We start from the raw sequence: 14,273 nt of genomic DNA on the forward strand, positions 1-14,273 counted from the left end.
AAGGTTTGGGGACATTGATGAGGTTTTTATTCCGAATAAAAGATCTCGATTGGGAAAAAGATATGGTTTTGTTAGATACTTCGATGTTACTGATGAGAAGATGCTGGAGACAAAGCTCGATAACGTCTTCCTTGATGGAAAGAAAATTTTTGCGAATATTCCTAAGTTTGGAAGAGGAGCAATCCAAGCCAGAAGCGAAGGTAGGAAAGAACGTTTTAGTGGAAGGATCAGAGAAGCTGCGGTGGCCGGTAAGGTGAAGAAAGATTATGGTAATCGGCATGTTTGGGGAGCCACCTTTGCTGAGGTGACGAAAGGAGAAGCCTCCTGTAAATGCTTAGATTTTACAGTGGAAGGTAACCAACTTCAGAGGCTGAAGAAATCTTTTGTGGGGAAAGTTGTTTCACCCGGTTCTACGTACTCGCTTCAAGACACGTTCTTAGCGGAAGGTTTCTTTTCAGTGAAAGTAACTGCAATGGGTGTTAATTTGTGCTTGCTTGAGGATTCTGAGGACGCTGAGGTGGGGGTGTTGGAAAAAATGGTGAAGGAAGAAAAAGAATGGTTGGATAAATGGTTCTTGGAGATCAGAAGATGGTGTCCAACAGACGTTGATCGTGAGAGATTGTCTTGGATTAAGGTGTTTGGGGTACCATGCCAAGCTTGGTGCAAGGATTTCTTTGAGGTCATTTCAGCGTCTGTGGGAACGCTCATTCGCGAGGATGCAATAACAGCTAACAAGGAAAGAATGGACGTTGCAAGGCTGCTGATTCGTACGCATAAGCCTTCGTTTATCAGAGAAGAGGTCAAGGTCCAGATTGGTAACAACGTCTTCGCCATCATCATGGTAGAAGACGTTCAGGGTGGGGGGTTCTCTTTGTCTGGTAGTTCTAATCGAATGGACGAAAGGAACTCGGATCTTTCTTCTGACGAATCGGTTAATGATTCGGAGGATGATGTTGGAAGTGCTGATGAGTTAGTGCCGGAGTCTAACCGGGATACGCCTGAGGAAGAAGGGTCTCCGGCGGTCGGGGAGGAAAAGGGGGGAGGAAGTATTGACGATAGTATCGAGAATAGCTGTTCCCAAGGAAACCCAGGAGTGGCGGCAGAGAACATGAAAGGTTTGATTGTGACTAAGCAAAAAGCTGTTTTGGAACCGTGTTGTGTGGGGCTGAAGCAGGAAAAGGGTTATTTTGTCAGTACTAGGATTGAACCTATTTTGAATAAAGGTTCTTTGGTGGGTGCTAGTGGTAAACCGAATCCCCAAGTTGGGCCAGACCTCTTTTCGGGCCCAAACCAGTTATTGTTGTCTTTTGATGAAGAATGTCTTAAATCCAAACTTTTAAGGCCCAAGCCTAGAAAATCCAAATCGGTGAAGGACTTGGGGGAAAAGGTGGAGGTTAGTAACTCTTACTTCGCGTGCCTTAATCCAAAATATCTACCTAAGGTTAATCAAGGAGGTTCTGGGAAGATGACTCATAAATCGGTGTCTGAGGCTTTTTCTTCAAGTGGCGAAGATCGAATGAAGAAGGGAGACGAAGATGATATCTATTCTGGAGGCGCCATTCTGTGCTGCGAATCGATGTCCGACTCTGATATCGCACAGAGTAATTTAAGGCTTCGCAACGAATCTAATGTGGGGAAAATTCTGAAGAACTCGATCCTCAGATTAGGTTTGGTCTGTGAAGGTGAAGATGAATTCATGCAGAAACAAATTGAAGACATGGAGAACAGGGACAATGAAGGGTTTGGTGTTAGGAAGGCAGATTCGACTAAGTTGCCATGATTATTGTCACCCATAATATAAGAGGAGGGGGTAGCGTGGTGAAGAGAAAACGAATAGGTTTTATGAATCAGTCTGGCAATGTCGATGTTTGTTTCCTCCAGGAAACTAAACTATCTCTTTTTAATTCGAAGATGGCGGAGGAGTTTTGGGGAGCTGCAGATGTGGAATGGACGCATTTGGATTCGGTGGGAGCTTCAGGCGGTTCAGTTATTCTTTGGAGGAAGAACATGATGGAACCTGTTTCGAGTTGCAAAGGAAACGGGTTTGTGGGTATTAAAGCTGTTTACAAAGGCTTGTGCATTAATTTTATCAACATTTACGCCTCGTGCAACTCAGCAGATAGAAGAGAAATGTGGAAAGCAATTACGCGTAAGAGGAATTGTCTGTAGGGGAAGAATGGTGTATAGGAGGTGATTTCAACATTGTGGCAAATGAGGAGGAAAGGATGGGAAAAAGCAAAGGAGTAAAAACTAGAGACATGGCAGAATTCTGTAATTTTATGGAAGAGATGGAGTTAATTGATCTGCCCTGTGTTGGGAACAGATTCACTTGGTTCAGTGGGAATGGAATAGCAATGAGTAGATTGGACAGATGGTTGTTTTCTGATAAGCTCATCTTGGAATGGAAGTTAGCCAATCAAACTGTGGGGAAAAGAGTGTTGTCTGATCACTGTCCAGTTTGGGTGAGAGGGGGAGAGGTTGATTGGGGTCCCAAACCCTTCCGTTTCAATAATAGCTGGTTCGAGCATGCCGAGTTTGTTAGCTTTGTCAACAAGGAGTAGAGTCTCTTAAAAGTAAATGGTAGAGGAGATTTCTGCTTGTATGAAAAGCTGAAGCGCATTAAAGCTAAGCTGAAGGTTTGGAACAAAGAAACGTTTGGATGGATTGACCTAAAGGTTGAGGAAAATATAGATGATCAATACATCCTGGACCAAAGCTTGATCTTTATGGATGGTATCGAGGTTGAATCAACGGTAGAAGAGAGACGTCTGAAAAGTGAGCAAATCTGGAAGCATCTAATTCTGAAGGAGAGCATGTTGCGTCTGAAATCCGGTCAGTCTTGGCTTAAAGAAGGTGATTTAAACACTAGGTTCTTTCACAGATCCTTAAAGAGCAGAAGTCGGAGGAATTTTATTAGTTTCATTAGGGAGGAAGATGGTTTGATGCAGAGTGCGGCGGAGGTAAAATTGAATACTTGGCATCACTTCATGGAATTTTTCAAGGAGCCTTGTGGGAACAGACCTGTTCCTGGTGGTTTGCATTTCAATTCTCTGGCAGCAGGAGAAGAGGCTAAGCTTGAACGTCCTTTTACGTTAGAGGAAGTAAAATCTGCGGTTTGGAGCTGTGAGGGAAGCAAGACACCGGGGCCGGATGGATTTACGTTGGAATTCTTCAAAGCGTTTTGGGATTTGATCAAAGAGGATGTTACGAAGTTCGTGTCTGATTTTCATACGAACCAAACTTTGTTAAAAGCCAACACTGCCTCGTTTATAGCTCTGATTCCGAAAGTCTTTAATCCGCAATCTCTGAACGAGTACAGACCCATCTGTCTCGTGGGAAGCTTGCATAAAATTCTTTCGAAAATTCTGGCGGGAAGACTGAAAGAAGTAATAGAGGGGCTGATTTCTCAAAAACAGTCGGCGTTCATTCGTAATAGAAACATTCTGGATGGGGTTTTGGTAGTCAACGAGATTATTGATATGGCAAAAAGGGAAAAAAGAAGCTGTTTGATTTTGAAAGTCGACTACGAAAAAGCTTATGATTGTGTCAATTGGAGCTATTTAAAGTATGTGATGAGAAAAATGGGCTTTGGAGAATTGTGGATGAATTGGATTGGAGCAACAGTGTTCAAGAGTAGCATGGCGGTGGTGGTCAATGGTGGTTGTACGAGAGACTTCAAGGTGGAACGTGGGCTGCGTCAGGGTGACCCTTTATCACCGCTCCTGTTTGTGATTGTCATGGAGGGATTGACGCGTCTAATGGAAAAAGCAGTAGAGTTGGGAGAGTACAAGGGATTTCAGTGTGGCACTGACTGTGAAGTGAATATTCTTCAGTTCGCGGATGATACTATTGTTATTGGGGAAGGAGTGAACCATAACTTATGGTCCTTGAAAGCGATTTTGCGTGGGTTCGAGCTAATGTCTGGCCTTAAAGTAAATTTCTGTAAAAGCAATGTTTTTGGTTTAAACATTGAAGAGGATAATCTTCAGATGGCTTCGTCTTTTCTGAGGTGTGGTATAGGGGCTTTTCCTTTCAAGTTTTTAGGGATTATGGTGGGAGGTAGTCCTCGGAAGAGTGGAATGTGGAAGGAGGTTGTGAAGAATGTGAGAAATAGACTAGACAAATGGCGAGGGAGATTCTTATCTATTGGAGGAAGGGTGGTTTTGATTAATTCGGTTTTGAATGCAATTCCGTTGTATTCTCTGTCTTTCTACAGGGCGCCTAGAAAGGTGATTAAGGAGCTTATTGGGATTCAAAGAAACTTTCTGTGGAGGGGTGTGGAAGGTGAAAGAGGTATTAGTTGGGTAAGCTGGAAACAAATTTGCAAGAACAAAGAAGATGGAGGGCTCGGCATTAGGGATATCGAGAATATGAATATATCTCTTTTGATGAAGTGGAAGTGGAGGATAATAGTTGATAAAAATGCGGTTTGGAGTGCCTTGTTGAATCATAGGTATGCTATCCCGGAATTGAAAATGTTCGGGAACGATAACAGCTTGATTCAAAAGAGGGATTCGATTTGGTGGCGAGATCTTATGGCAATTAATGATTGCACCGGTTCGAATGGGCTGTCAGTTTCGGATGCTGTCTCTTGCAATGTGAAGAACGGTGAAAAAACAGCTTTTTGGTTCAGTAGATGGGTGGGTGATCAAGCTCTGGCAGAGGCTTTTCCTGAACTTTATGTTATCGCAGCTAGGCCGTTTATGTCTGTTTCGGAAGCGGGTCATTGGCGGGATGGGGAGTGGTTATGGGACGTGCAAAATTGGTTTTATGGAGAAGAAGAAGAGGAGTTTTTTCTTATTCAGATGCTGCTTGGGTTGCTGGTTAATGTTCCTATGGTGCAGAACGAGGAAGATTCGTTCGAGTGGGAACCGGACAAGTATGGAGGGTTTACGGTCAGCTCCTGTGCGAAAGAAATCAAGAAAAGAGGGGCTGAGCAGGGTGTGGATTCAGCTGTAGCAACAAAGCTAAATTTTTTGTGGAACTTGAAGGCTCCATCCAAGGTGAAAATTTTTGTTTGGAGGCTAATTTTGGACAGAAATCCGACGCGACATCAACTGAAGAAGAAGAGGATTTTGATCACTCCTTCTGACTGCTGCTGTGTGTTTTGCTCTAGTGCTGAAGAGGACTCCAATCATTTGTTTGTTGGGTGTCCTGTTTTGGAGAAGGTGTGGGAGAAAATTGGAGTTTGGATAGGTACGTCGATTTCGTTATCAAACCTTGAGTTGAGAAATTATCTTGCTTTCTTCGACAAAATTAAGGTTTTAGACGAAAGATTAACTGTAGGGATTATTTGGATGGCGGTTGTTTGGAATTTTTGGATTATGAGGAATGCCATAGTGTTTAGGGGCTGCACGTTTAGTTTTGACGAATGTGTCAGTGCGATAGTGTTATCCTCTTGGAAGTGGTTTAGAGCAGTTAATATTTCTTCTGTGTCCTGTAATTTTCATGTCTGGAACATTTTACCACTACGCCGTACAAGGGCTTTCACAGCGCTTTTTTTGGCCTTTAACAGCGCTTTAAAGCGCTGCCAAAGCCAGCGCTGGCGTAGGCTACGAAAGCGCTTTTAAAAGCGCTCTGGTAGACCCCCCCTTTAAGAGCGCTTTCCTGGAAAAAGCGCTCTGGTAGGACCCCCTATAAGAGCGCTTTCCTGGAAAAAGCGCTCTGGTAGACCCCCCTTTAAGAGCGCTTCTTAGTAAAAGCGCTGGCAAAGACCAGTAAAAAAGCAAAAAAAATTAAAAAATTACGCAGCATACAAAAGCGCTTTTGGAAAAGCGCTCTGGTAGGCCCCCCTATGAGAGCGCTTTTTCCAGACAAAGCGCTCTCATAGGGGGGCCTACCAGAGCGCTTTTCCCAAAGCGCTTTTGTATGCTGCGTAATTTTTTAGTTTTTTTTGCTTTTTTACTGGTCTTTGCCAGCGCTTTTACTAAGAAGCGCTCTAGTATGTGGACCTTTAAGAGCGCTTTTTAGAAGCGCTGTAGTTGCTAAATGAGGTATTTTTATGTGCAGCCTATAATTTAATCCTCCCAGTCGACCTGTAATGTTTTCGACCTGTAATATTTTCGACCTGTAATATATTTTCGACCTGTAATATATTTTCGACTATATTATTTCAGCCATCAGTAAGACAATATATATACTAATATATACCATTATAATATCCAAAATTATATATATACATCATTACAAAATTATATATATACATCATTACAAAATCAACAATATTATAGTTCAAATCTGCATGAAAAATTGCTTAATATAAAATTGACACAATTCCTCTTTGATTTCTTCTAACTTTAGCTTCGAGTACCCAGCAGCACGGAATTCGTCAAGGTACTATAAAACAAAAACATAATATGAATAATATATTTAGGTAAATGTAATAAATTATATGAAATTATCTTAAGTTATAACTTTATACCGTGGGAGGAATCTCTAATTGATTCGCCTGAATGATTTCTTTCATAAACCTCAATACAAAGTATCCGCAGTCTGAACTGTTACGCTGTAGCGGACACTACATAGAAAAACAAATAAGATTCTATATAAGTTGTCTTGTTTTACCAAGTAGCATAAATATTATAAGCAAATTTGTGAAAAGTAATGTACCTGCACTTCGATCCAGGTGATGTTGTTTGATTTAGTCCGGGATACCTGTGCGTCCCGTTGACTACGGAATACTTGTATTGATCTAATTAACAAATATATAAAAGCATATGTTTAGATCAATCCCACAAATAAGTAAATATATAAATATACACGAATATATATTTAGAACGATCCCACTTACAAATCAACGATTTCCTTCATGGCCGGATAATTGGTCCATTCACCCTTTACCGAATTCAGATAATACACGACTTCCCTTATCGGGTTGATAGCAAGCAGCAACCAGTGTGCTCTATAAATTAAAACAATAGGTTATATGAAAATATTGCTATACACTAAAGAAACAGAGATTAGATGAATAAAGAATGAGAAACTAACCCTACTGGTCGGGTATTATACGCCCAAAGATGCAGACATTCTGTATTGCCGGTGGACATGAATCTATCGACTAAGCGCTGTCTAACAGATTCCGGATCCGAAACAATTTCCATTCCGCTGCAATGGGCGGAAGACACGAACCGGAATCTGTTAGACAATGCAGTCCCGCGCAACACTCTGTCATACAACAACCTTAAATAAAAACATAATAAACATTAGATTCTTTTCATTGAAAAGTGTAAATAAATTATATTGTGGGACTAATTAAATAATATATCGGATGAGTGAATATTACCGGATGTATGATTGCATATTACTGACGCCTAGTTGATCCTGGTTAAAAATCTCTTGCAAGTCGTCAATTGTAATATGTGACTTGAACTCAATACCGAAGACACTTTCATCCATATCGATTTCCCGTAAAGCACCATCCTTCATATCGGACATATCAACCATTGTTGCGAGTGTCGCCCGGTATCGAGGCACAAAAGCACCGCCTTTTCTTGCCGCTTGCTTCGGAGGACCACTGGGTGGTACGCTACGAACCTGCTGCGTCACTTGTTGTGACTCCCGAGCGGATGCCTAAAAATCATATAAGTTAGGTAAAATATAAAATCATGCATATTTTGATTCAGATTATATATTAACACTTTAAATGTACCTCTTTTAGCGATGCAACAGACTCCTCCTCCTGTAAAATCCCTTTACCCTTAATTGCGGGTTTTATAGGAGCAGTCTAAAAATAAAATGTAAAACATAATTAATAAACGGTTTAGAATTGACATTCGAAAACTAAATGATTCATAATCGTTTTCAATTTACCTCATCACTAATGGTAATGAGCTCCGAGGGCCATGCAACAAACGATCCTATTGCATCTCGCAGCAATGTCGTCTCTGAGACCATGTCAGGTACCGGTAGAATCGCATCACGATCTAATACAACATCCACCGATACTTTCAGGTGTCCATCCGGGAGCGGTCTGTGGTGAAGTAAATCTCCCGAAGTGTTGTGCACTTTTCCCTTGCCAACTAGTCGATAATTCGGTTCCGATAAGTATAGTTGGCAAGATGAAATGCCCTAAACCAAAAGTAAATATAAAGTCATTATCATTAATAAAATAGAACAGTTTGTAAGGAAAAAAACTTATAATTACCTCGGGAAATTTCTTTTGATAGTTGATACTAGCCTTATCACTAGTTTCTCTCACCGATGAAGTGTTGCACTTTTCTCTCATATACATATCTTTATCTCTTTGCAATTCAGAGACCTGTGCTTGCAATTCCTGCAACTTTTGCAACACTTCTTCATTGGTAAGATTTGATCTTCTCCTAGAACTCTTATAAAAAGAGGTTGGAGTCACACCATGACCCTTACCCCTCACCCGACCGGGATACTCGGGAGCATCTAGTACTCTACTAAGTACGCTCTCCTCACCGGTGGATGCCGATTGCGACAAGGTCTCCTGTAATTCATTTACATTTAAATAATTATTAGTGGAGATAAAAAGTCATTTATATATTAAAAAACATTTGATTTAATTAAAGACACAGTATTATACTTACACATTCAGTAAAAACTCTCTGAACATCGGGATCGACAGCGTGATTCTTGCCCACACGAGCTTCCTTCCACAACACATGTACAGGAAGTGAAGCTTCCTCACTTTTAGTCTCCTCCAACTATGCATTGACACAAACGATAAAATCGTCAATTAAAACATGCACATGTAGACAATTAATTAAATCGAATTTCTATTTACTTACAATTTTATCCTCTAAGCGTGCATATCCCAAACGCCCTTTTTTGTATGGATACGCGGGTTTGGATGCTCTCTCCCTATTCGTGGCACTCTTTTTCTGAAAAGCTTCATCTCTTTGCTTTACAAACTCAGCCCAATCTGCTTCATCAATGAAGGTCGCATACTTTGTTGGCCGTCCCGGTGCATCTTCAAGAAATTTTCCATCTTTATCCTTAAGATAGGTGTTTGTCAAAAAACTTTTCCACCCTCTATATCTCTTGCCGGCCAAACTAAGTATGTAGCTTTTACGTTCGTCTTCCTTTCGTCACGGGCCCCAATTCAGTTCTCATCCCCATGTTTACCATGTCATTCCTTATGTTAACGCCATCCTTAGACTTTCCTTGTATATTGAGTAGCGTACCTATAACGCTGTCAAATACATTTTTTTCAATATGCATAACATCCAGGAAATGTCTTACGTACAACGAATTCCAATATGGAAGTTCAAAGAAAATTGACTTCTTCTTCCACCCACCCTTGACAATTGAATGTGCAAAAGGCTTGCCAAACTGAGTGCTCACATCTTTCACCTTTTCAAAAATTTGATCACCTGACAAAAAAGGCGGGGCTGTACGATGTTCGGCCTCTCCATTGAATGCTTTTCTCCACCCACGGTAGTGATGATTAGAATTTAAGAATCTACGATGGCCGAGAAAGACATTCTTCTGACAAAGCGCCAATCGTGTCGTATCGGTTTCATCTTCACAAACAGGACACGCCTTTTGACCCTTGTTGCTGTACCCGGATAGATTTCCGTATGCTGGAAAATCATTAATTGTTCCAAACAACATCGCCCTCAAGTTGAAACTTTCTTTCCTATACCCATCGTAAACCTCCACACCTCTCTCCCACAAAAACTTTAAATCTTCGATTAAGGGTGCCAAGTATACGTCTATGTCATTCCCTGGTTGTTTAGGCCCAGAAATTAGCATAGATAACATCATGTACTTACGCTTCATACATAGCCACGGAGGTAAGTTATAAATCATAAGAATCACAGGCCATGTGCTATGCGAGATACTTTGAATACCATGCGGGTTCATTCCATCAGTAGACAATGACAACCGAAGGTTTCTTGCTTCTTTTCCAAATTCAGGATATTCAGTATCAACTTTACTCCATTGTGGTGAGTCTGCCGGATGTCGCAACTTTCCATCAATAATTCTTTCATCTGCATGCCAAGTCAAGTGTCTTGAATCGGTCTCACTACGATACATGCGTCTAAATCTCGGAATTATAGGAAAATACCATAAGACTTTAGCAGGAGACAACTTTTTCTTATATCGAGGGGCACCACAATTAGGACACTCATTCAACGCTGCATACTCGTTTCGAAACAAAACGCAATCGTTTGGACATGCGTGTATCTTATCATAGCTCATTCCAATAGAAGACAACATCTTTTTGGCTTCATACGTTCGATTGGGAAGAACATTATCCTCTGGTAGCATATCTTTCATAAGGGCTAATAACTCTGTGAAACTTTTATCCGACCATCCATTGTCCGCCTTTAAGTTGTACAACTTTAACACCGCAGACAATCTTGTGAATTTTGAACAACCATCATACAACGGTTTCTCTGCATCGCTTACCAACCTCTCAAACATTTTGGGACAATCCGCTAGATCTTCTTCCAGCGCTTCTGCAATCTCTTCGACACGATCACAATCGTATGTGTCTGTGCAATCGTCGTTTGAAGCATACTTCCTATTACACCTCGACCCAGCATTCCCGGTACTTTTCTCACCATGCATTGTCCAACATGTATAACTTCTATCAATTCCAAACCGTAGTAAATGAGATCCCAACTGATTCCCGTTAACCTTACCCCCGGCATAACAGCAACCCAAGCAAGGACACGGCATTCGAAGCGGGTCTTTGGAGTTCGCAACCGCAAACTCAACAAATTCCCATACCCCTTTCTCGTACTCTTTCGACAATCGGTTTGAATTCATCCATGTCTTATCCATGTCTTAATTAAGCTAAACAACAACGGTCAAACTTCCACTCTTCACAAGTAACCCCTATGGCGAATTCAATTCACAAAGTTAGTAAGTACCTCCTATATTAACTCTCTAAACACATAAAACTAATGTGTTTCTGTCAAAACGTAAAGTATAAACGGAATGAATCCGAAGCAATAAAATGTAACATATATAATCACACAATTTCAGACAAATTCATCATAATACCAGTAATTTGAGAAAGAAATTTACCTCGGATATTACCGAACTCAAGAAAACGCCAAACGTCGAACTAGGCTGGGAAACGATCAAACTTTCACTATACACAAGTTACCCCTATAGCAAATTCACAAAGTTAGTAACCACCAAGACAAAATCGATTGAACAAAGGAAATCAACAATAGTTTGATGTGTGTACATACTCCTAAATATGTAGTACCAGAGTCAATGATACGAGCTCCAAAGAGATCCAAAGTTATCAATCCAGTCAGACCTATACAAGAAATTCAATTCAATGTATGATTATAATAAGAATGGGTGAATAGCTCATGATGCAGTTAAATAAAAGTATATAATATATATTTTATCAAATTCCAAAATCTATATAGCTATGTATGTACTAGCTAGGGTTATTGTTGTTGTTATTATATATAAATAAAAGTATATAATATATAATATATATTATATATTATATAGTTTATATATATGCATAATACTGTTTGGTGCAGTATTGTCCATCTCAAACTTCCAGATATGTATTCATCAAATAGTTCGTAGTAACAGTTAGAAACTGCGCTATTTCTTAGAAACTTCGTAGTAACTACCTTTTCACTAAATTAAGAAATATTGTAGGATAACTTCATGTGAATTCTAATGAATGAAAAACTGTCTGTAATGTGAGTTTTATGGCATATGGAGGGAATGGTATGATTTTAGTGCTGGTCTCTGTTTCATGAGATGTTTCATTTTTAATTATGTTCATACTGATACTATTATATATTCATTTTTATATCATTTAATTTATATTCAGTTTTATGCCCAAATATATGATGGGCATCGGTTATGCCACTAGCTAGTTATATAACTTTACACGTATGTATATACCGACATGCCTCAAAATCCACTACATATATCATCATTGGTAGAGAAATATTGCACCTCCTCCACTATCTTATACAACAGTCAAGAAACTTTACTCACAATTTCAATTCTACTAAGATAACAAGAGACTCACAATTTCAATTGTACTAAGATAAGAAGAGGCTAAGGACATAAATGGAGACCACAAATTAAGAATAAGAGCCTCTCTATGGAACAGAACTCAAAAGATAAGAAGAGGTTAAATTTATATTTTGTGAAAACCATACAAGCAGACCCCAAACAATCCAACAGCCACCATTTCACAGTTCAACAGAACTCAAAACCCTATCACTTAGAAGTTTCTGGAACAAACCCTATCACCTAAAATCACACGTTTCTGGAACTAGGCAATTGCTAACAGAAATATTATGTATATATATATATATATCAAAGGCCTTAAGAAAAGAGCATTCCATCAAATTCAGAATCACAAGGATACATTGATACATCTAGGGTTTTGTTAAAAGCTATGAGAAGTGTGATACCTGGGTGGCGCAAAGCAAGTTGCTACCAGAGGAGAAGAGACGGAGACGAAACGATGGTGGTGGACGGAGGAGAAGAAGTTCGCGCGATGGTGGTGGACGGAGGACCGATAAGGTTGACGGAGGACCGACGACGGTGAGGGGTGGGGTTTCTGGTTCGCGTGCAGAGAGAAAAAGAAAGAGAGAAAGTGAGAAACAGTAGAAGCGTGTTTTTGGTTTTAATTTTAGTAATAAGGCTACTAAAGCGCTTCTGGAAAGCGCTCTCATAGCCTGGGCTATACCAGCGCTTTTGACAAAAAGCGCTCTCATTAAACACCCCTACCAGAGCGCTTTTGAAAAGCGCTTTCGTTCCCCCCACGTTCCCCCCACCTACCAGAGCGCTTTTGTAAAGCGCTTTCGTACCCCCCCCCCCCTACCAGAGCGCTTTTGAAAAGCGCTCTCATAACCCCCCCCCCCCCCCTACCAGAGCGCTTCTTAAAAGCGCTTTCATACCCCCCCACTATTAGAGCGCTTTTTTAGCGTGTTTTTTAATTTTGTCTTTAGCGAAGCCTATGCCAGCGCTTTTCCTAAAAGCGCTTTCGTAGGGGTGCTGCTAAAAGCCAAATTTGGCGTAGTGTACCTCTAAACTGTATAAAGAGGTAGTTTCCGGTGGGTGTAACCTTTGTTTCGTTTAATTCCATTTCTTATTGAAAAAAAATAAATTCTATGTTTCTTATTATATGAAAAAGTTTGTTTTTAAAAACATTCAACATCAATGTATTTAAAATTAAACTTTTTCTTATAATAAAGAGCAAAGAGAGTAGAACACAAATGCATACGTATGTCTAGTTTTCATGGATACTCCTAACGGTCTCCATTTTCAAAGCCTCTGCCATCTTCCTCAGGTCCTTCATTTCCTCCTCCCCAACTGGATCCTTCGTTTTCTTCTCCTCCTCCCCATCCAGGTGCTTCATTTTCTGCTCCTTCCCAACCAGAACCGTTGTTTTCTCTTTCTCCACCTTCTTCTTTGGATCCTCCCCAACCTCCCCATGTTCCTGAACCAACCCAATCTATATCATCACTATGTGCTCTTCCCAAGCCTTTGTTCCTATCTATCCAAACGTTTGCTTTGGATTCTTCAGCTACAAATCAAACAAGCATGTTTATAAGTAAAATTAAGAAAGATAAAAAAGTAAATAAATATGCCTAAAAGTTAACAATATATGTTGTTCTCACATTTGAATGGCCTTATTGCCATAACAGAAATGAGAACTATTGCACATAGAAAGAACATGAAGATAAAAAGCTTGAACTTCATCCTTGGTCTTCTAAAAGGTTAATTGTAGTCAAGTATGAATTCAGTATCTATTTATAGTGATAATGGTTAAAGATATAAGTGTACATAACAAGTATAAAAATAGTCCAGTTAGAATATAAATCTCCTTCAAATTACATATTCAAGAGATATTCAAGATATACTAATGATTTTTTTAAATAATTGATTTGTGAAAGAGCATTTTTTTAAACTAATATATTAGTAAAAAAATAATTTAATTTTGTATAATAATTTATTTAAATTGTCCAAAACATATTCAAGAAATATTTGTATTTTAATTATTGCATATCTGTGAAATTAAAAAATTGGAAATTATATATAAAATAAAATTTATGTAAAAGTTTATGTAAAATAAAATTAGAAATTTTAATTATTTCAAGCATCTTTTTATGTCAAAATATCTTTATGTAAAATTTATGAAATATGTATTTCACTTTTGACAAATAAACCTGTGAAAGGTCTTCTTTTAATTGATCAATAACAAAACATTATTCTCGTATATATTTAAATCAAATCAATATATTGTATTTAAAATCGATCATTGATAAATACTTACCTTATATATATTTAATAGTGAAATTTTT

General features: G+C 39.3%; 1 protein-coding gene across 1 annotated transcript; it reads right to left on the reverse strand.

Annotated features, from left to right (window-relative positions):
* Positions 1-13,217: 13,217 nt before the first annotated feature.
* Positions 13,218-13,671, reverse strand: LOC131619697 (uncharacterized). Its single transcript, XM_058890767.1, has 2 exons — positions 13,590-13,671; positions 13,218-13,495 (listed from the first exon to the last, which is right to left on the reverse strand). The coding sequence occupies exons 1-2, from the start codon at positions 13,669-13,671 to the stop codon at positions 13,218-13,220; spliced, it is 360 nt and encodes a 119-aa protein (XP_058746750.1).
* Between the last annotated feature and the right edge of the window lie 602 nt (positions 13,672-14,273).

Source organism: Vicia villosa, linkage group LG7 (genome assembly GCF_029867415.1).
Source record: "Vicia villosa cultivar HV-30 ecotype Madison, WI linkage group LG7, Vvil1.0, whole genome shotgun sequence".
NCBI lineage: Eukaryota > Viridiplantae > Streptophyta > Magnoliopsida > Fabales > Fabaceae > Vicia > Vicia villosa.